The 25,334-nt window shown below is 32.1% G+C and overlaps 1 protein-coding gene across 1 annotated transcript in view; it reads right to left on the reverse strand.

The window, feature by feature from the left end:
- Positions 1-11,089, reverse strand: part of LOC145293767 (uncharacterized) — a 169,417-nt gene extending 158,328 nt beyond the window's left edge. Inside the window, exon 1 of the mRNA XM_080140276.1 lies at positions 9,851-11,089. Coding sequence (XP_079996402.1) covers positions 9,851-9,929 — 79 coding nt within the window. The 5' untranslated portion in view covers positions 9,930-11,089. The remainder of the gene's footprint in view (positions 1-9,850) is intronic.
- Positions 11,090-25,334: the final 14,245 nt, after the last annotated feature.

Consider the following 25,334-nt stretch of genomic DNA (forward strand, 5'->3'; position numbering starts at 1 on the left):
TATACTTATATATATATACATATATATATATATATATATATATACTTACATATATATATATACTTACATATATATACTTACATATATATATACTTACATAAATATATATATGTACTTACATAGATATATATACAGAGAGAGAGAGAGAGAGGGGGGGGAGAGAGAGATACTATTATTTGAAAAGAACATTGTGTGAGGGAGTTCATTACCTATGGGCACGGAAACGCCTCGTCTGATGCTTTACTGAAATTTCCCACGCGTGTATTTAATGTGTCTAGAAGTGTTCTTATGTAGTTTTTTTTTTTTTATCGGAATAGGTCTGATGAGTATCGAAGACTAATAATCGTAAAAATCCGATTAAAGAAAGAAGTTGGAGTTTTACCAAAGTTAACATTTTTATACAATTTAACTTTATAGGTACTTTTGATAAGTTTTATCAGCGCACAAGCAGAAAGGCCCCATCTATAAAATCAACTCTAGATTGTTTTACGAGACAGGGGAACTTTCGAAATGAATGATTTTCTGGGGCGCAATTAAACCTACTGCTTGACTTACGTACGTATAACTTTAAATCACGTGATTATGTAAAACTAATTTCATGAAATTAACAGTTGGTTCTTCGTTTTGTTCGAAATCAAATGTTTGTTTAAAGCACAATTGAACAATGATACTTGACTATACTTGACTATTATATTTTAAACTTTGAGTGAAACCAATATTTACGGATATTTTTTTAAAAATCAACAGTAAATTCTCTACAGTGTAATATAGACTACAATATATTAGGAACTAAGTCACCGCGAAAAGCAGCATGAAGCTTCCTCCCCGTACGCGGTGAGGGAGTAGCCCCTTAACTGGAACATGCAATCAAGTGATTTGATTAAAAAACAAATGATTTCACCGAAGCATAGTGGATCAAACATTTGTTGATCCACATTCAATCCAGGATATATATATATATATATATATATATATATATATATATATATATATATATATATATATATAAATGTTATATATATATTTATATATATAAATGTTATATATATATTTATATTCATATATATATAAATGTTATATATATATATTTATATATATAAATATATATATATATCATTATATATATAAATATATATAACATTTATATATATAAATATATATACATATAACATTTATATATATCTAACATTTATATATATATATAAATATATATATATAACATTTATATATATATATAAATATATATATATATAACATTTATATATATAAATATATATATATATAACATTTATATATATATATAAATATATATATAACATTTATATATATATATATATAAATATATATATATATAACATTTATATATATATATAAATATATATATAACATTTATATATATATAAATATATATATAACATTTATATATATATATAAATATATATATATAACATTTATATATATATAAATATATATATAACATTTATATATATATAAATATATATATAACATTTATATATATATAAATATATATATAACATTTATATATATATATATATATATTTACATATATATATGCATATGTATATATATATATATATATATATATATATATATATATATATATATATATATATATGTCAGGTCATGTCATATGCTACTGGTACTATGTCACCCAATACTACCTGCCTCATGGTCGGACCATCGGCGACTAAATAATAAATTTACATATAGATATATATATATATATATATATATATATATATATATATATATATACATATATATATATATATATATATTTGCATATATATATAAATATATACACATATATATGCATATATACATATATATGCATATATATACATATATATACATATATATACGTAGATATATACATATATATACATATATATACATATATATATATATACCTATATATATATATATATGTCAGGTCATGTCATATGCTACTGGTACAATGTCACCAAGTACTACCTGCCTCATGGTCGGACCATCGGCGACTAAACTGGTTCCTCCATCAGACTTGTTTGGTGAGGAGGGTGGCTAGTCTACCCGAAGGATTAAAAACAAGACCTTCCAAAGGGCGAATAAAACCTTTTTCGGGGTCAACGGCCAACTAGCATCGTGTGTGTTTGTGTGTATGTCTGTGTGCTGGGGTGGAGAGGGCTCCCGTAAGCCGTGGTGAAGGCAACCTTTCTAGGTGAAGCAAATCTCTGATTAAAAAAAAACATAAAGCGGGAGACCAGTACCCCATTAAGCTGGTCTGCAGTTTAACTCGTTGCTGGCCATCTTGCTCTTGCTTGCTGCTGGATCTCAACATTTTGAACCGAGAGAGAGACTTAACTGTCGTACGGAGCTAAGACTCTGTAACATCATCTGTGTACAGATACCATCTCAGGAATTTGGCTATAAAAATGGTCCGGTAGCGAAGGAAAAGTTGTGACGCATGGAGGCTTGAAATGCTGGACACATGTAATAATTGATCTTAATGACCGTCTTCAGTGTCATGCCTGCTTGAGCGTGTGAATTCACCAGTAGTACTAAAAAAAAAAAAAAGTCATTTTGGGCTCATGGACTTTACGTGTCTGAGGGAGGAGTACTCGTCTGACAAGACGTTGCAATCATCATATATACACATATATATACATATATATATAAATATATGTATATATATATACATATATATATACATATGTACAATATATATATATATATATATATATATATATATATATATATATATATATTGTACTAAATTGATATGGTTGGTGCAAAAATAATGTCGCTTTTTAAAAGAAAGTTGAACCTCAAAAAACGACATTTTTTTTGCACCGACCTAGTATTAATATTCTCAAATATTTTAATCACATAAAATATATGAAAAAATTATATTTATAAAAAACATTGAAGTGTCTTATTTAGGCTGTAATTTGCACCAAGTGAGTCAGCCCTTGTCTATCTCTCTTTACCTGTGTATTATTTTTCATCTCTGATCCTCGTTTTTGTTGTGCCTAAACCCTCGCGATCGTCTCTCTCTCTTTTTCTCCTCCCCCCTCTCTCTCTCTCTTACACACACAGACACAGACATCCACTGACGCACACACACACAAACACACACTCTCGGTCTCTCTTTTTCTCTCTATTTGTCTGTTCATTAACAGTTACAATCAATAAACCCAAGTAAAACTCTTTGAAACAATAAACAAAAGAAAATATCACAAATGTGTTCCCCATAGCTGGAGAGAGAAAGAATGTAGAAATATGTGTACGATAGGCATGTGAATAGATGTAGCGAACAGAAAAAGGGATTAATTTGGATTTTTTTTATTTTGTTCATTCAACTCACTGCTACTAACTCTTCCTTGAATCTAACTCATGCCCTATATCACACAGAATATCACATTCTTCTAATATTATTTTTAATGAATAGAATATTCTTCTATAGTAGATATATATTTAGATTTAACGTATCTGTGGCTTATACGGATAACATAACGGTTAGAAAGATCAGGTGTCAAAAATACATAATTTTCGATTCCGTTGTCAAGCATTTGTATGTGTGCATGTATGTATGTATATATGCATGTATATATGTAAGTATGTATGTATATATGTATGCATGTATATATATATGTATGTATATATGTATGTATATATGTATGTATGTATAAACGTATGTATGTACGAATGAACTCTTTTTCTGGGTCAACGGCCAACTAGCACCGTGTATATTTGTGTGTTTGTGTGTGTGTGTTTGTGTGTGTGTATATATGTGTATTGGGGTAGAGAGGGCTCCCGTAAGCCGTGGTGAAGACAACCTTTCTAGGAGAAGCAAATCTCTGATTTAAAAAACCATAAAGCGGAAGACCAGTACCCGCATTAAGCTGGTCTGTAGTTTAATTTGTTCTTGGCTATATTGCTCTAGCTTGTTGCTGGATCTCAGCATTTTGAATCGAGAGAGAGATTTAGCTGTCGTGCAAAGCGTAGACTCTGTAACATCATCTTTGTATAGATACTCCCTCAGGCATTTGGACTCATGAACTTTAAGTGTCCGAGGGAGTGGCACTCGTCTGGCAAGATGTTGCAATCATATATATATATATATATATATATATATATATATATATATATATATATATTGCAGCTATCCAAAGGCAGTCTGATTCGCTGTATCACATGCTCTGTATATATATATATATATATATATATATATATATATATATATATATATATATATATATATATAGATCGATGAATAGATATAGATATACATATATATATATGTGCATATAATATACAAGCGCGGTGAGGGGACGTCCAGCTCTGTTCAGCTTTGCGCGGACGTAAAATACGCTTAAATATGATATTTTAATTTGTGCAGATTCCGTATAAATTATTATAGAGTCGTGATTTCAAAAATAAAAAAAAAGTATTTAGGTGCCATCAGCTAGAATCGAAACTGTAGTATTTAAAGCTGGTGACGTTACCAGTGTACCAACGTGACACGCATATAAAGTGATAAAAAATTAAAGATTTAAAGGAAACTAAGATGAACGTAAAAATGTTCAACGATTTTTCAATTTTGACCCATTTTTGTCCCCTTAAAAAACGATTTTAACCGGCTAAAAAACTCATGAATGAACGGCCCTTAAAAATCCAACCATTTGAGGCTCACAGCACCGCTCTGCAACTTTTAGTTTCGGAGGAGATAGAGTTTGAATATATGGACACAGACCGACCGACCGACCGACCGACCGACAGAGAGACATATATATATATATATATATATATATATATATACATAAACATAAAAAAATATATTTATGTATATATATATGTATATATATAAAGATGTATAAATAGGTGTGTGAACATATGCAAACATATATATGTATATATACGTATAAATACATAAATATATGTATATAAATATATATATATATATATATATATATATATATATATATATATATATATGTATTTACACGTACATGTAGAAAAAATATATGTATGTGTATGTACATACACATAAATATACATACTTACTTTTGCTAGGAGCAAAGTGTAGTATCTGTTCCGGCAGATGTTGCACTTTGTGACCATTGCCCTTGTGGCAATTGGTTATTGGTACATGTAGGGGCAACCCTATATGTACCATCCCCTTCCCCTCCCTCCCCCTTCACCTCACATAAAGCCGACCTTGTGTCAAATTTTGTTTACGTGGGGAAGCAAATAAATACCTACTTGCATATATATATATATATATATATATATATATATATATATATATATATATAAAGAGAGAGAGAGAGAAAGAAAGAAAGAAAGAAAGAAAAGTTATTTAGGTTAATCGCTTTCTCGTCACAACTACCATATTTAACCTATTTAAGACATTATGAGCAATATAATACCGATACGAATTTCAGCTAGGGTATATTAGGATCCTTAAGCAAAGAGACAAAACGCAGGTGTGTGTATACGAGTACAACAGAAATAACCAGCAAGAGACTGGCCTATTTTTTCATAGGGTAATCGTCCATCGTCCAAATAACGTACAAAGTAGTATACTCGTAAATATATATATATATAGTACTAAAATGTCGACATTTACGCACCACACGCACGCACACACACACACGCACACACACACACACACACACACACACACACATATATATATATATATATATATATATATATATATATAGATATATATATATATATATATATATATATATATACACACACACACAATGGACGATTAGATTCATAAAATGATCTCCCGTTTGAATGTGTTTAATAACGGGTAAATGTCAGTCAGTCATTATCTAGTACAAAATTATTAGAAAAAATTCTTAAAATTCTAAAATCTTCGCACACACACACACACACACACACACACACACACACACACACACACACACACACCCACATATATATATATATATATATATATATATATATATATATAGTGAAATAGGCGGAGAGCAGAGCACAGAGAGAGAGAGAGAGAGAGAGAGAGAGAGGGCAGAGGCACATATGAATATTTACACATCTATGTGTACAGATACACTGATATGTATACATGTGTAGTATTATTTATTTATACATAGATACATATAGAAATAAATATATCTATACATATATATTTATTCTTACACACACACACATATATATATATATACAGACATTCATGCATATAAATATATGCATATATATACGCGCGTGTGTATGTGTGTATATATATATATATATATATATATATATATATATATATTTATATATAAACAAACGTTGTTAAAGACAACAGTTTCCGTTTGTGTGTAGATCGAAAGAATATCTATCTATCTATCTATCTATCTATATATCTATATCTATATCTATATCTATATATATATATATATGTGTAAACACGGTAGTGTTGAGTGTTCCAATAATGACAATTGCATGCAAACTGTTGGTTTGACGTCGCTGTATCCGAGATCGGGTTTAGGTTACTTTATTGCAATACACTTGGCAAAACTTGAAATCCGTAAACGACACTTTTAGCCTTGGTTAGACAGAAGAAAGAAAAATTTAGAAATATCACTAGTTTTTCTCTGCTTGTTCCGGAATTGTTTCTACCTGTTTTGCACTTTTTCTTCCCGCGTATCTCTGGCAGTTCGGATTGAAAATATTGCGTTTGTGATTGCGCAATACTCGCTTAAATATAGACTTTCCGCGTACTTATTATTATAAGAGGTATCTACTGTCTCTCAAGTATATATATATATGAGCTTGTTTTTTTGTTTGTTTTTTTTTTTGCTTGTTTTTTGTTTTTAATTCCTTTTTTTTTTTAGTTTTAAAATGTATTAGAAAAATTATGCGTTGCCTATATGAGTTGAAGTTTCGTAAAACGAATTGAAAATAAAGACCTCGTTAGATCGTCGTCATCATCACATTATTTTTAAGCCGGCAATTGGCCTTTTGGCCAAGATCAAAGTGTAGTATCTGTTCTCCAGATGCTGCAAGCTATGATTAGCTATGACTAGCAAAGACCAGATGTGGGGGCAACCCCACATGCTTGACCTTTAACCAGCTCCCATTTCCCACCTCTCGGGAGCTGGTCCCCTTTTTCCCTTCCCCCTCCCTTCACTCCTCACATTAAAAATTGGCCTTGTGCCTAATTTGCTCGGTGGGGGAGCAAATAAATACCATCTGTTCTCCAGATGCTGCACTTCCATTTCTTGTTCTCTTTAGATGGAGGAACAGTCCTTCACGACTGAGACAATTTTTTTTTTAAAACGGCCCTGGTGTCTAACTCTGTTCCGTGGGGAGGCATTGTAAATAGGTATTGTTAAGTGATGACGAGTTACCTGAGAATTAAGGTTTTTCAGGTAAAATATATTGTTTTATTACTTTAAAAAAAAAGGTTATTATTTTTTTCTGCGATCAGACGTAATTATGAAACTAAATGGGGGAAGAAAATATAATGGACTGAGGTTTACGACGCATATCCGCATTTCTTATAAAATATTTATTAATTCAAAGAAAAAAAGAAAGATAGAAAAACAGGTGTTCGAATTACTATTTCTATTTTCTTGCCTACACCTGTCAGCAGAGTTAGAGACGATGCTTATTTTCGTATTGTTAGTTTATTTTTTTTTTCTAATAAATAGATTAACACGAACAGTCAGTATTGGAACAAAAATAAAATTGCCGCAGTCTAGAAGTACTGAGCACAGAACAGATATATTTTAATATCAGAATAGATACTTCTCTTTGATGTGAGCAAAAATAAAAAATAAACAAAGCGTTATCGAGTACTGTCAACTAAGAATAATTGTTAATACTTATCTCTCTCTCTCTCTCTCTCTATATATATATATATATATATATATATATATATATATATATATATATATATATATATATATATATAAATCAGTAAATGTATCTGCGCCAGCGTGAAAGTATTTAACGAATAAACTCTTAAACTACTGATCACCTGGCACTGAGCTTAACAGGAAACAGTAATCATACATCAAGGGTAGTTTATAACGAGTCAAATCTTTATTTGGATGGATCTATAATGCTTATATGTCGGAAAATTGGAATGAAAAAAAATGTTCATAGTTCTATTAGTTTTCCGCATGCGCAAATTCATTCATAGCTTTAAGTGATTTAATTTTTAATCTTGTTTAACCATATTGTGATAGTTCAAACGCTAGGAAACGCGACAGGAGCGCTGAAAGTTTTGGTTTCAATTCTAGCTGATGCTACTGGGGTGGTTTATTATTATTATTATTATTATTATTATTATTATTATTATTATTATTATTGTTGTTGTTGTTGTTGTTGTTGTTGTTATTATTATTATCATCAAAACCTTTGGAAATAAGTACTACATATTTACTACAATATAACATTCAATAACGAATTGGAACTTTCATTATAAGTAGGAAATCTGCATGAATTAAAATATGATATTTAAGCGTATTTTATGACCGGGAGCAGCGGTGTGCCACGGCTATTTAAAAATACACACACAGATACACAGACAGAGACATATATATATATATATATATATATATATATATATATATATATATATATATATAAGTACATACATGTATATATATACATATATACATACATATATCTTCATATATACATACGTATTTATACACAGATATAATTATACTTATAGATACATATATATATACATACATAAATGTATATATACATATATATTTACAACTTGTATATAAGCATATATAAACATACATATATATATATATATACCCATACATATATGTAGGCATATATATACATATATATAAATACATATGTATATATACACATATATAGATATATATATATACATGCATATATTAATGTACACACACATATATATATGCATACATTGATGAATACATATATACATGCATATATATATACATACATATGTATATAAATACATATATACATACTTACATATATATACACGCATACATATATATTTACATATATATATATATATATATATATATATGCATATATATACATATATATATATTCATACACATACATATATACATACTTTCATATATATGCATACATTATATATATATATATATATATATATATATATATATATATATATAGTACATGCATTTGCTTACATCCGGAATACACCTTTTATGGAAGTTAGTTAATACCCTTCCCTCATATTAAATACAGACCTGCCCACGTGAGAAAGCAAATAAATAATAACATAAATCCCCAGTTCAATTTTCAATATAACGTTTATATACAATGAATCCCACCTTCTCTCCGCTCGAAATTCGAAAAATTGGGTCGAAAAATGAACGTTCGATTTTACGTTGCGCGTAATAGGCATTTTGGGAGTGCGAATGGCCAAATAGTTAACGACACGGACTGTCGAGCGGAGTGAGTTAGGTTCGAATCCAGTTCGTTCCACAGAAATTCAAACTACACTTGACCTTGTGTCTAACCTCGTGGAAACGTGGTAAATAAATTAGCATAGCCATGCTTAGTAAGGAAGATAGAGAGGTTTGGGCGGGGTGGGGGCAAAGATGGTGATAGCTGTGTTATTTTTAGAAATAGGAAAAAAAACGAACTTTCTAATTATGAAATATTGCGTTTAATTGATGTTATTTAGAAGTGTGTAAACAAATCCAGAACGTTGCTTTAGGCGCACAGGAATGTGCTCGTAACAAAAAAAAAAATAAATAAATAAAAAAAAAAAATAAATAAATAAATAAATAAATAAAATGAAAAGAAAGAAAAGCAAGATGAAATAGACATGTTTCAGGTAAATACTTACATGTCAACGCGTGGTCGGCTTCGCCGCTTCCGTCAACACTAATAAGAACTGTGTTTGAAGTTGGTTGTGGAGCTGTCATGTTTAACGAAATCCGATGGCAATAAATGGCCAAGTTTCCGTCGAAAATATGAACAAAACAAAGAACTACAAATGAGTGAATACTACAAAACTAATGTTCTAAGAACGCGTGAGTAGTTGCATCAACAAAATAACAACAACCGCCGTGCCGTCACTACAACTAAAAAAGGGTAATACTAGTCCGTTGTAGGTTCTAAGTCACCACCGATAATCTAATGAAATTATATATATATATATATAAGTATATAAAAATATATATATATAAGTTATGGCGATGTTGGTAAAATACTGCGGACGAAGACGGCGCGGTTGGTCTAAAATCTCAGCTCTAAGCGCTTAAGATCACTAAACTATCTTTCTAAGCCAGTCTCTGACTCGAGATGACATGAAGATGTTGGTTTCGCTCATAGACTTGCGACATAGACACACTCTCTCTCTCTCTCTCTCTCTCTCTCTCTCTCTCTCTCTCTCTCTCTCGCCTTCTCTCCCTTTCTGTTCTTCTCTCTTTCTCTCGCTCCTTTTATCGTGTATGCATCTAGTCCACTGGATCCAGAGTATAATATCAAAACAGCAAAGAGAGGTATCGAAAATGGAGAAAGGGTGAAATGCGATTTCCTTTTTAAACAAATAGAGCGGGAATTTGAGTGAATTTTTATTTTGCGTGTTTTTATCGAATAAGAATAAAAAGTTATTTTTTTTAAACTTTTTTTTTTTTGTTGTTTTTAATTACAGTTGTTTTTATTTACTCTTATATGTTATATGTCTTATAAAACAGAGTTAAACGTTTCTTTTCTCAGTTTGGGTTTTTTTTAGTTTTTTTTTATTCCTAAATATTAACGCAATTTTATTTTCATTATTTTTTTTCTAATAGTGTCTGTTACAGATCAATGGAGGCAGAGCGTAGAGAATTACCGCTCAGATCAAAATAATAATAATAAAAAAAAAGAATGAAAAAGAAAAAGGAGAAGCAAGTTAAAGAAACGCGTCTCCACTTTTATCTTTTTCCTTCTCTCCGGTTAGTTGTCTATTATTATTATTCATTTTTTTAATAAAATACAATTAAATTTACAACACACCAAAAAGAAGATAAACGAAAGCGAAAGAGTAAAAGTGAAAATATAACTGACTTTTTTTTTTTAAATACAAGATGCGAGAGTTTAACTGTTTTCCGAGTGTTTATGACAAGAGAGAGAGAGAGAGAGAGAGAGAGAGAGAGACAGAGACAGAGACAGAGACAGAGACAGAGAAAGAGACAGACAGACAGACAGACAGAGAGAGGAGGAGGAAACACAGACACAGACAGATAGACAGACAGGCAGATAGACAGACAGACAGAGACAGAGAGAGAGAGAGAGAGAGAGAGAGAGAGAGAGAGAGAGACAGACAGAGACAGAGAGAGAGAGTGAGCAATAACGTGAGAAATAAAGTATAGCCCACTGGAGCTGTGAAACAGCGAAACAGTACTGTATGTGGATGACTATATATATATATATATATATATATATATATATATATATATATATATATATAGAGAGAGAGAGAGAGAGAGAGAGAGAAAGAGGGAGAGAGAAAGAGACAGAGAGGGTGAAGATGGAGAGAGATATGTAGGGAGAGGGAGAGACAGAATGAACAATAACGCCTGTTCGTCGGAAATGATGGCGACGGCGATGGGGAGAGGAGGGTGTGACTACACTCCTCCCTTAAACCTATCTATGGTAGTAGCCACAGCAGTAATAGTTGTTTTGTAGTAATAATAGTTGTTGTAGCATAAGCTTTATGGTAGTAATAGTAGTAGCAGTAGCAGTTGTTGAAGCAGTTGCAGCTGATTCGAGTTAAAAATTGTAGTATCCTTCGACACCGTTTTCTTGATCGTTCCACAGTTTCGTTTCTTTTTTCTGTCCGCGTTTGCCAAACATTAATAAAATGGTGCGACTATTTCGTGTGCGCATGTGTGTACGCGTCAACGTAACTTTGATAATTACGCATTGGATTTTTATTTTAATCCATATAATATAATATTTATTGAAATAAAAAAGAATTGCAGAAACGTAGACTATAAAGCGATATTTTTTTTTAAATATTGTTTTATTTATTAATTTTTATGGAACTAGTACGAAACAAGGTTGGAAGCTACTTGAAGTAAGGTGCTAAAAATATTAGTTCAAGATTAAAACCTAGCCAACGATAAATGTTACACGGACAGAGCTCAACCTAGGAAACAGCAATTCTTCACCCTTTGTCAAAAATATCGCTCATTGTATGTGATGACTGTAATCGTTACTTTTTAACTATCGTTACATTTCGAACCTTTCGGATCCACACGTTTTCTGATATCGTCGCAAAGGAACAAACAAATAAAAAAGGAAATAAAAAATCCGACTCGGCATTTTTTTAAAGTGCAGATGAAATGCATTTTTTAAGTGCAGATGAAATGCATTTTTTAAAGTGCAGATGAAATGCATTTTTTAAAGTGCAGATGAAATGCATTTTTAAAGTGCAGATGAAATGCATTTTTAAGTGCAGATGAAATGCATTTTTTAAAGTGCAGATGAAATGCATTTTTAAGTGCAGATGAAATGCATTTTTAAAGTGCAGATGAAATGCATTTTTTAAAGTGCAGATGAAATGCATTTTTTAAGTGCAGATGAAATGCATTTTTTAAAGTGCAGATGAAATGCATTTTTAAAGTGCAGATGAAATGCATTTTTTAAAGTGCAGATGAAATGCATTTTTAAAGTGCAGATGAAATGCATTTTTAAGTGCAGATGAAATGCATTTTTAAAGTGCAGATGAAATGCATTTTTTAAAGTGCAGATGAAATGCATTTTTAAAGTGCAGATGAAATGCATTTTTTAAAGTGCAGATGAAATGCATTTTTAAAGTGAAGATGAAATGCATTTTTTAAGTGCAGATGAAATGCATTTTTAAAGTGCAGATGAAATGCATTTTTTAAAGTGCAGATGAAATGCATTTTTTAAGTGCAGATGAAATGCATTTTTTAAAGTGCAGATGAAATGCATTTTTTAAAGTGCAGATGAAATGCATTTTTAAAGTGCAGATGAAATGCATTTTTTCGTGATGCTTCCAAAACAATGTAATTTCGAAATCCTTTTTTTTTTAATAGGAGTTACCGTTTATCAAGGCTCAGAGTCAACTCGAGGATAAGGGTTATAGAATGTACAGTAGTCAATGGGATAATATTGTAGCAATAGTTTGTAATGGAAATTTGGTAAATTGGATCATTTAAGAGGGCGGTCCATCAAGAATTTGTTTATGTTGGACTTGAAGACAACCAAGTTGTAGTTAGCTGGGAAGCAGTCAAATGGAAGAGAGATCCACAGGACTGCAGTTCTAAGAAAGAAGCTTTGTTCATGGAATGTACGTTTTGTTTTGGGCACAGATAAAGAGTGGGGAAAATTATTGACAGTGGTTTCAGATAGACGGGTGTTTTCGAGAAAGATTGGCTTACAGCTCAGACGAGCGTTTGCCATGGAAATGATGATAAAACAAAGACATTTGTTGAACAACACTGTGCCATTTAAAATGTCCTTTTAAAAGTCTCTGTCCCCGCCAACTGAAACTAGTCTTAGCCAGCGCTTTCTCGCTCTCGATTTTATACGTTCATCTTCCCTTTTGGACATTTTACTTCTCTTGACCACGTGCTGTCCTTTTTTGCCTTTTCTCTTTCACTCCATCTTTCTTCCATTGACCCCAGCACGTGCCCACTTGCTTAATTTGCATATGTACTAAGATGTCTGTTGCTACTAATATTTTCGCTAGTCAGCTCTCTTACGGCTGATGCTGATTTTCTTACAGGTGCAATGCTTCGTTAAATGACGAAAGGACAAAAAAAAGATAAGTGTGAGTTACTTGGCTGCCGAAAGAAAATTCAAGTTTCACTTGTTACACTCCATATTACGAAATTAATTCAATCAGAATGCACGTCGGTTTCTTCGTAAACATGCCGCTCATGTTATTATTTTATTAAATGAATTAAACTTGCTTTCATCACTGAAAAATACTTTTCCACAATTTTCATATGTCCAAATTACATACCTGTTTGCAAACTCTAATCTCTTTTTCTTATTCTTCGAACCAACAAGTTCTAAACTAAACTAAATAGTTGTTATAATTATCTATCCTTTGCAAATGATTCAAATTTTAGTATGTTATTATGGATGATAACGACTACGAGTTGTCAAAATTTCAGCTTTTAGCAGTTGTTATTTCTAACAAATATTAGGTTTTCAAATTTTGTTTCTTAGTTTTGGACACTAATGTATATATAGAATTAGTTCCACAGGCAAACAACGTCGCTGCGCACAAGAGCCATGACAGCCAACAAACCGGAAGTCCAAAACTCGAGTTTTGCCCTCATTTTGCCTCATTTGGGCTCATCAGTAAGATATATCACAATCGAAACCCGAGCCTCTTGCATGCTGGACGACTACTCTGCCACCTGAGCAAACGCCCCGCACACAAGAAAGTCTATTAACTAACACAGATCAAGCAAGCCACGTCGAAATCCGACTATGGAACGAACCTACTTCGTCTCAAACAAGGGACGTGGCCATCCAACCAAGCTATAACCTAAGACGACGTCTCACAAGTAGGAACTTTATACTCGCCAGAACGATACCATCCAACACGCTAACCTAGCGAGCAATCAGTAATAAAATTTTCAAAATGTGAGAGATTATATAATTATTTCTACAGCCAAACAACATCGCAGCCCACAAGAGCAATGACGGTCAACAAACTGAATGTCCAAGAATGTTGGCCAGGTTTGTTGGCTGTTAGAGCTCTTGTAAGCTGCGACGTTGTTTGACAAACACACACACGAACACACACACACACACACACACACACACACATATATATATATATATATATATATATATATATATATATATATATATATATATATATATATATATATATAACTACCGGTTTACGACTTCTGGTTTTGATAAAAACAAAGCCTTAACATTTGTTTTTTTTAAATCGGCAATTTACGGGATCGTTTTTTCTTATTTTATTTTTTCTTCAAATATATTTATACATTTTATTTTTTTCTGCACTCCTAAAACCGAAAATAAGTATTTAAAAATTGGTTTGCATAACAAATAATAAATAAAAAAAAAAACAGTTCCGTTTAAGTGTTTACTTTTTTTTCATTTACAATAACAAAATACATATATAATGTTTGCATAATTTGCCAGAGGATGTTGAAACTTATATAGCTAAAAGTTGAAATTGTTTTCAAACTAAAAAAAAAAATAAAACAAATGTTTTTAATGTATAAAACAAACTCTGGTTTAATGTTTAAAAAAAAACCCAACTATTTGATCAATTTACATATTTTAATATATTTTTTTCTTTTACTACGTTATGCGTGATTAAATTTAGAACTCCATAAAAGTTGTACGTTTTTCGCGTCTCAAATTCGTTATTCACGATTAATATTCTTTTGTGTGTGGTTTTTCATTCCAAGTTGAAATAGTTTTCAAACAAAAAGTAAAGCAAATGTTCTTTTTAATGTAAAAATCTTCCTGATACTTTTACATATTTAAAAAAGTATTTGTTTTGTTACGACCTAACCCAGCGTAACTTATCTCCTAAAAAGAACTCAAAATATACGATTTTTGGCAAATACGTTTGAACGGCCTAAATGATTATATAAAAGAAGCAATTAACTTCCATGTATAAATTTAACGTAATATGAACATCCACTTCTTGGCCACATAGTGGTAAACGAGACATGTAATCGTTAGCATTATATTCAACATTTACAAAATACGTAAAAACACTCTCAAAATGTGTGTGAGGGGGACTTTTCATTTCTTTTTAGTGATTTGCTTGAAAAAGGTTTCACCCTTGAATATTACTTAATTATTTTTTATTTTCTTATATTTGGAGGCTGTTAAAACACACACACACACACACATGCACATACATGCACACACATACACACACACACACACACACACACACAACTAGGGTTTACACTTCCTACACACATTTTTTCTTTTCGTTTTTTTTTCTTCGATTTTTTTCAAGATTACAACCCCTCTTACATAAATAGCTTTCATTTAATCTAGGAACAATGAAATTAAGACTTTTATTTATATTTACTTGTTTCTCCACGAGGGCAGAATTAGGCGCAAGGTCGGCTTTAATGTGAGGAAAAAAGGGGCACTCTGGAACAATAAAAATTGTCTCATGAAGGATTTCTTCCCTACTGACCGAGGAAAGAAAAGGTGAAGTGTAGCATCAGAACAGATACTACACTGTTTTATAATACAATGTATTCCGTATTGTTTCCCTTGATCGCCATATTTGGTTACGCGCACGAGCGCGCATTCAATTTTTTTGCGCGCGAAATTGCGTATTGTTTTCACTTGTCGGTATATTTGTTTTCACGCGTACGTGCATTCAATTTTTACGCGTTTATACATTAATTTTGTATACTCGTTTGCACTATATATATATATATATATATACCACAATAAAAAGCATTGTTTTCCGAAACGATCGTACAGATAATTGATTTTGTTGTTGTTCCTTCTTATGAAACGGATTTTTAATTTAATTAAAATTTGATTTTTAAATTTTAAATTATAAATCACATTACTTAATATATATATATATATATATATATATATATACATATATATATATGTATATGTCTCTCTCTCTCTCTCTCTCTCTCTCTATATATATATATATATATATATATATATATATATACATTATTTCTGTATACTCACTATCCCATATAGAATATCCATAAGACAAAATGGCAAACTCAGCATAAACATCACCAAGGACTATGCGATGAATGTCGAAGTGACCTGCAGATGTCACCCTATAAGCTCCAAAATCAACAGTTTCTCTCTGCTCCCACAATTGCAAAAAGACTCTCAGAAATCGATTCTTGTAAAACCATATCAGAGAAAGCTCAATAACACCATCTTCACGAATGAAAAGTCATTCTCACTTCAACAGTTTTACAATCATCAAAATGATAGAGTCCTTCGAGAAACCGTGAGGAAATACCTAGTGATGCAGGAAAGGTTTTCAGAACACAGAGCCAATCATCAGTGATGGTCTGGGCAGCCACTTCTGAGAGAGGGAAATTTCCACTTGTTTTTCTCTCAAGAGGTCAAGACTAACAAAGAACGTTACATGAGGACATTCTTGAAGGTGGACTGATCCCATGGTGTAATTCTGTGTACGTTGATGAAGTATGGACTCTCCAACAAAATGGTGCGACAAGCCACACAGCTCATGTAACACAGCAGTGATGTAGAGAAAATTGTCCATCCTGAATCAGTAAAGAAGAATGGCCATCCTCATCACTTGATCTTAATGCCCTGGATTATTCTTTATGGTCAATCTTGGAGAGTGAAGTCTGGTCTACTCCTCGTACAAAAAATTGAAGCTTTTAAGATAAAATTGAACAATCCTGGTAAAAAGTACCCTGAAATGTTGTGTGTACTGCTATAGATGCGTTTTCCCAAAAGACTTCGTAATGTATGGACGGCTCGAGGGAAACATTTTGAATAATATTTATGGACCATTGTTCCTTTAGTATTTGTTAATTATTTTCTGAAATTGGCTATTGTAATAAATTATTTTGTTGGGAAAAATCTGAGTTATATTTTGTATGCCTCATCTTGTAAATAAATATAGATATATAGATCGACAAATAGGTAGAAACATAGATGGGTATAAATGTAGATAAATTAGTGTATTTGTATGCACCAAGTAGAGACGAACAGAAAGAGAGAATATATATATATATATATGTGTGTGTGTGTGTGTGTGTGTGTGCGTGTGTATGCGTGTGTGTGTGTGCATGTGTGCGTGTGTGTGTGTACACGAGAACATAGACAGGGAGATGGGAAAAAGGGAATATATATATATATATATATATATATATATATATATATATATATATATATATATATATATATATATATACCACATAGGCTCCTTCAGTTTATAACAGACTATGGATACCCACGAGCGGGTGCCTGCGTGTGAAATTTTTTGTGGCAGTAGGTGCGCAATCTCAAAGCACAACTCTCCTGAGTCGACATTGTTAAATATCAGTGGCAAGTGAAGTGTGTATACAGGATGACTGGAATAAATGCCGAGAAAGGCGGAGAGCAGATACAGCGCCTAGTGTTCCCAAATGCTCACTCATCTGGTACTAACCAAGCTACACGTTGCTTATCTTCGGTGATCTGATGAGAACCGGTGTGTCAACGCGATTATGCTATATATATATATATATATATATATATATATATATATATATATATATATATATATATATATATACATACTAGAAAAAGTACCGTCGTTGACTGGGTTCAAAAACAGCCTAAAGAAAATGGACTCTGATTTATGAAAGTATGATAGGTTATGAAAAGAAAAGGTTGTAAAGAGGTAGCTTCGAATTTGGGGGTATCAAAAACAAAGCAAAATATGATGAAAGTAAAAATAAAATAGATAAACCCAATAATTTATTATACCATACCTGTTCACACTGAAACACTTATCACAATATTATGTGGATCTATATTAAAAACCTTGTTAAACTCTGTGACATATTTCCATTCTGTGGAGGTCAGGTGCAAACGAACACCCAATAATTATATTATACCATATTTCTTCAAACTGAAACATAATTATCAAAGTATACTTACGCAGATAGATATGAAAAGTCTTTATTATAATGTGTGCCTATTCCCATTCTATGGAGGCCAGGCGCGAACGCCGACCCCACAATTTTATTATACCATCCCTATTTAAGTTAAAACATACTTATCAAAGTATTCTTATGAACATCTTTATCAAAAACACTTGTTAATGTTTTTTTTTTTTTTTTTTCATTTTTTATTTCCATACTTTGGGGGCCAGGCGAGAACGCAGACCCTACAATTTTTATGAACCACCGTTCTGCCAGATCAAACATACCCATTCCTGATCCTCGATACATCTTCCTTCATTATATGTCATCAATTTTTTTAAATAGTCAACCATATAGGAGCCTAATCGTGACCACACACACACACACACACACACACACACACACAGACGGTCAGCTTTATATATATATATATATATATATATATATATATATATATATATATATATATAGTCGTGACCAAAAGTTTTGAGACAATTAGATATTTTATATTTTCTCCTTAAGTTGTTAAGAAAAATGTTTCATTACGTATTTTTCTAACATGTGATTTGCCACGGATTATCTAAAAGTCTATATTTAATACTTTGGCTAATAGCTGAAGATTTTATTCCTTTCACTAAAATTGTGTTTTTTTTAGGTGGGATTGGGTAAATTGACTTTATTATTAAGTCACAATGAGATTTCAACATAATGAACAGTCACAATGAACAATTAAATTTTTATAAACATGAGATTTTAGCAACATTTTGTCATTATTCTTAAACATTTTGCTTAACAAAATTTTCTTCATCTTTTTCCAGGTTTCAAAAGAAAAGCGCCAAACTACCATTGCTATGCATCAAAGTGGATTGAAATGCAAAGATACTGTAGCCAGTGGCATTGCAACAAGAAGTACCATCTTCAGAATTATCAAACAGTTCAAAGAAACAGACTGTCGAATGCTCGCCAAGATCGTCTCGTGAAAAGGTTTCAACTTAAGGATCGGGTTTCATCCAGTGCCACACTTGGTGAAACGTGGAATAAGGAGAAGACTTTTCGACAGTGGCCTCAAATCAAGGAGAACAACAAAAAATCCGTTTCTATTAAGAAGACATTTCAGACAGGTTAAAGTTTTGCAGAAATTATAAAGATTGGACAGTGGGGGATTAGGGGCAAGGTGATATTTTCGAATGAGGCACATTTTTTGCTTGTTTGGAGCTTCTGGAAAATCCCTTGTTGGGAGAGGGAAGGGGGGGACGCTTCCATCAATCTTGCGTGATCCCTACAGTAAAGCATCCGAACTCCGTTCACGTTTGGGGTTGCTTTTCATCTCGGGGAAATCATTAACTATTCTGCCGAAAAATACTGCCGTGAATGCCAAATGGTACCTGAATGTGCTTAAGGATCATCTCCTTCCAACAATTCACGAGCAATCTCTGGGCACAAACTGCTTTTTTCCAGCAGAATGATACCCCTTGCCATACTGCAAGGATGATAACAGAGTTCTTAAATGATGAAAATATCGAAATCTTAAAAACTTGGCTCGGGAATTCACCGGATTTTAACCCCATAGAGAATCTTTGGCCAACAATTAAACGAGCGGTGCATAAGCAAAAGCCATCTTAGTGTGAGCAACTGAAAAAACATTACTCAAGAATAGAACAATATTAGTGCGGAAATGATTGAAAATTTATTAAAAAAACATGCCAAAGCTTATTGAAACAATGCTAAAGAAGAATGCATTAATATTTTCTTGTTATTTCTAAATATATTAATTTGGACAGCAAATTTGCTTCTTTAAATTATTTATGCATCATTTTGAAATAAAAATAAATAGTTGAAAAGCCAGATTTTTCTTGAAACCCTGAAAATTACCATAATCTCAAAAACTTTATATATATATATATATATATATATATATATATATATATATATATAGTCATCCACATACAGTATTGTTTGGCTGTTTCACAGCTCATCAGTGCGGCTAGACAGGCAACTACCGCAAGCCAGGATTGAAATCCGACCGTCTGTACGACAGTCAAGGCTCTTAACCATTAAGCTATTCGCGGCTGCTGGGCGAGTAGTGAGTTTAACGATGTTTTTACATCGTCCGAAATATCCCCGCTCGATTTGTTTACACAAAGAGCGTCGCTTATATGCTAATGGTAATTCGTGTATCACTTCTCAATATGCTCAACTCAAGACGGGGTGCACTATATATATATATATATATGTGTGTGTGTGTGTGTGTGTGTGTGTGTGCGCGCAAATTTGCGTGTAGTGTCGTCTCAAAGAACCAACGATATGAACATATATATATATGTATATATATATATATATATATACCACATAGGCTCCTTCAGTTTATAACAGACTATGGATACCCACGAGCGGGTGCCTGCGTGTGAAATTTTTTGTGGCAGTAGGTGCGCAATCTCAAAGCACAACTCTCCTGAGTCGACATTGTTAAATATCAGTGGCAAGTGAAGTGTGTATACAGGATGACTGGAATAAATGCCGAGAAAGGCGGAGAGCAGATACAGCGCCTAGTGTTCCCAAATGCTCACTCATCTGGTACTAACCAAGCTACACGTTGCTTATCTTCGGTGATCTGATGAGAACCGGTGTGTCAACGCGATTATGCTATATATATATATATATATATATATATATATATATATATATATATATATATATATATATACATACTAGAAAAAGTACCGTCGTTGACTGGGTTCAAAAACAGCCTAAAGAAAATGGACTCTGATTTATGAAAGTATGATAGGTTATGAAAAGAAAAGGTTGTAAAGAGGTAGCTTCGAATTTGGGGGTATCAAAAACAAAGCAAAATATGATGAAAGTAAAAATAAAATAGATAAACCCAATAATTTATTATACCATACCTGTTCACACTGAAACACTTATCACAATATTATGTGGATCTATATTAAAAACCTTGTTAAACTCTGTGACATATTTCCATTCTGTGGAGGTCAGGTGCAAACGAACACCCAATAATTATATTATACCATATTTCTTCAAACTGAAACATAATTATCAAAGTATACTTACGCAGATAGATATGAAAAGTCTTTATTATAATGTGTGCCTATTCCCATTCTATGGAGGCCAGGCGCGAACGCCGACCCCACAATTTTATTATACCATCCCTATTTAAGTTAAAACATACTTATCAAAGTATTCTTATGAACATCTTTATCAAAAACACTTGTTAATGTTTTTTTTTTTTTTTTTCATTTTTTATTTCCATACTTTGGGGGCCAGGCGAGAACGCAGACCCTACAATTTTTATGAACCACCGTTCTGCCAGATCAAACATACCCATTCCTGATCCTCGATACATCTTCCTTCATTATATGTCATCAATTTTTTTAAATAGTCAACCATATAGGAGCCTAATCGTGACCACACACACACACACACACACACACACACACACACAGACGGTCAGCTTTATATATATATATATATATATATATATATATATATATATATATATAGTCGTGACCAAAAGTTTTGAGACAATTAGATATTTTATATTTTCTCCTTAAGTTGTTAAGAAAAATGTTTCATTACGTATTTTTCTAACATGTGATTTGCCACGGATTATCTAAAAGTCTATATTTAATACTTTGGCTAATAGCTGAAGATTTTATTCCTTTCACTAAAATTGTGTTTTTTTTAGGTGGGATTGGGTAAATTGACTTTATTATTAAGTCACAATGAGATTTCAACATAATGAACAGTCACAATGAACAATTAAATTTTTATAAACATGAGATTTTAGCAACATTTTGTCATTATTCTTAAACATTTTGCTTAACAAAATTTTCTTCATCTTTTTCCAGGTTTCAAAAGAAAAGCGCCAAACTACCATTGCTATGCATCAAAGTGGATTGAAATGCAAAGATACTGTAGCCAGTGGCATTGCAACAAGAAGTACCATCTTCAGAATTATCAAACAGTTCAAAGAAACAGACTGTCGAATGCTCGCCAAGATCGTCTCGTGAAAAGGTTTCAACTTAAGGATCGGGTTTCATCCAGTGCCACACTTGGTGAAACGTGGAATAAGGAGAAGACTTTTCGACAGTGGCCTCAAATCAAGGAGAACAACAAAAAATCCGTTTCTATTAAGAAGACATTTCAGACAGGTTAAAGTTTTGCAGAAATTATAAAGATTGGACAGTGGGGGATTAGGGGCAAGGTGATATTTTCGAATGAGGCACATTTTTTGCTTGTTTGGAGCTTCTGGAAAATCCCTTGTTGGGAGAGGGAAGGGGGGGACGCTTCCATCAATCTTGCGTGATCCCTACAGTAAAGCATCCGAACTCCGTTCACGTTTGGGGTTGCTTTTCATCTCGGGGAAATCATTAACTATTCTGCCGAAAAATACTGCCGTGAATGCCAAATGGTACCTGAATGTGCTTAAGGATCATCTCCTTCCAACAATTCACGAGCAATCTCTGGGCACAAACTGCTTTTTTCCAGCAGAATGATACCCCTTGCCATACTGCAAGGATGATAACAGAGTTCTTAAATGATGAAAATATCGAAATCTTAAAAACTTGGCTCGGGAATTCACCGGATTTTAACCCCATAGAGAATCTTTGGCCAACAATTAAACGAGCGGTGCATAAGCAAAAGCCATCTTAGTGTGAGCAACTGAAAAAACATTACTCAAGAATAGAACAATATTAGTGCGGAAATGATTGAAAATTTATTAAAAAAACATGCCAAAGCTTATTGAAACAATGCTAAAGAAGAATGCATTAATATTTTCTTGTTATTTCTAAATATATTAATTTGGACAGCAAATTTGCTTCTTTAAATTATTTATGCATCATTTTGAAATAAAAATAAATAGTTGAAAAGCCAGATTTTTCTTGAAACCCTGAAAATTACCATAATCTCAAAAACTTTATATATATATATATATATATATATATATATATATATATATAGTCATCCACATACAGTATTGTTTGGCTGTTTCACAGCTCATCAGTGCGGCTAGACAGGCAACTACCGCAAGCCAGGATTGAAATCCGACCGTCTGTACGACAGTCAAGGCTCTTAACCATTAAGCTATTCGCGGCTGCTGGGCGAGTAGTGAGTTTAACGATGTTTTTACATCGTCCGAAATATCCCCGCTCGATTTGTTTACACAAAGAGCGTCGCTTATATGCTAATGGTAATTCGTGTATCACTTCTCAATATGCTCAACTCAAGACGGGGTGCACTATATATATATATATATGTGTGTGTGTGTGTGTGTGTGTGTGTGTGTGCGCGCAAATTTGCGTGTAGTGTCGTCTCAAAGAACCAACGATATGAACATATATATATATGTATATATATATATATATATATATATATATATATATATTAAACCACTTCTTTTGGCAGTTGTATGAGTGTCAAATCCCAGCAACTATGGATCAGAATGTTACAAATGAAGGCTTGTTGTAAAGGTAATGACCTGAATTGTGTAGTGGGTTATGTGATATCTTCTCTTAACCCGGTACATTAACGGAATTATCCATCATCAAGAGCTTATTTTTGGCATATGTTTTACAGCCATAAAATATTTCAATCATAGTCATTTGTTTTCCTGGTTATACATATGAATTACAAAATATATATTTCCCCAAAACCTCTTGTATTTTGGAGGGAAGACAAACTTGCTGCTATGGTTTCAAATGATTTGAAATAACAGCAAGGGGAGACTTGATTCCAAATATTTCTAATATGTTTTATCTCCCATCTTTGGTTTTCATACATAAAGTAAATTTCGCAGGGTATAAGGATTATTTAATGCTGGAGATATTCGCAACCGTATCCTATTTCCAAAAGAGGGAAGATATAACATATGGGAATTATTTGGAATCTTGTCTCACCAACGCGGTTATTTCAGATCATTTTAAACTATAGCAGCAAATTTTAGTCTCACCTCCATCAAGGCAGATATTTTGGATATATTGGATATATATATATATATATATATATATATATATATATATATATATATATATATATACCTAAATACTAGTTCGGAATAATTACCCCCAAATAGGGAGCGGCATATGTATTGCTTTTTGTTTTTTTTTTGCCTAAGTATAATTATTAACTAATAAAAGTATTAATTAATTAAAGTAGATAATTATATTTAAAAAAATCAAATAAAAAAACAATAAAAAGAATCGCTTTTAGCATCGGAAAATCAGCACAATTTTTCCGCTTCCGATACCGATCCAATTTTTCCGATTCCGGATTTCAATTACTCATCCAAAACTAATATATATATATATATATATATATATATATATATATATATATATATATATATATATATATATATATAAAACTGAACGTGTGTTTGTGTATGTCTGTGTGTGTACATTTTCCTACGCAATAACTCTGTCAATTTTCTGTCTACAGACTCGAACTTTGATATACAGGGTACTGAGATTTGGGACAATCTCTGTCATCGGTTTTCGGCCAGAAATTTGGCTGTTAAGGGATCAAAGTTCAACGATTTGATGTTTGAGAACTCTACAAAACTCCCCCGACAATTATGCGTCTAAACACTTGAAATTTTAGATATAAGTTCCGTGGACATAGATCTTACTTAATAATTTGAGTTGAGCCCAAAACAATAAATGTTAAGAGATTATAATAGGGTCA

This window comes from Euprymna scolopes, chromosome 15 (genome assembly GCF_053919585.1).
Source record: "Euprymna scolopes isolate OS-2025 chromosome 15, ASM5391958v1, whole genome shotgun sequence".
NCBI classification, from domain to species: domain Eukaryota; kingdom Metazoa; phylum Mollusca; class Cephalopoda; order Sepiida; family Sepiolidae; genus Euprymna; species Euprymna scolopes.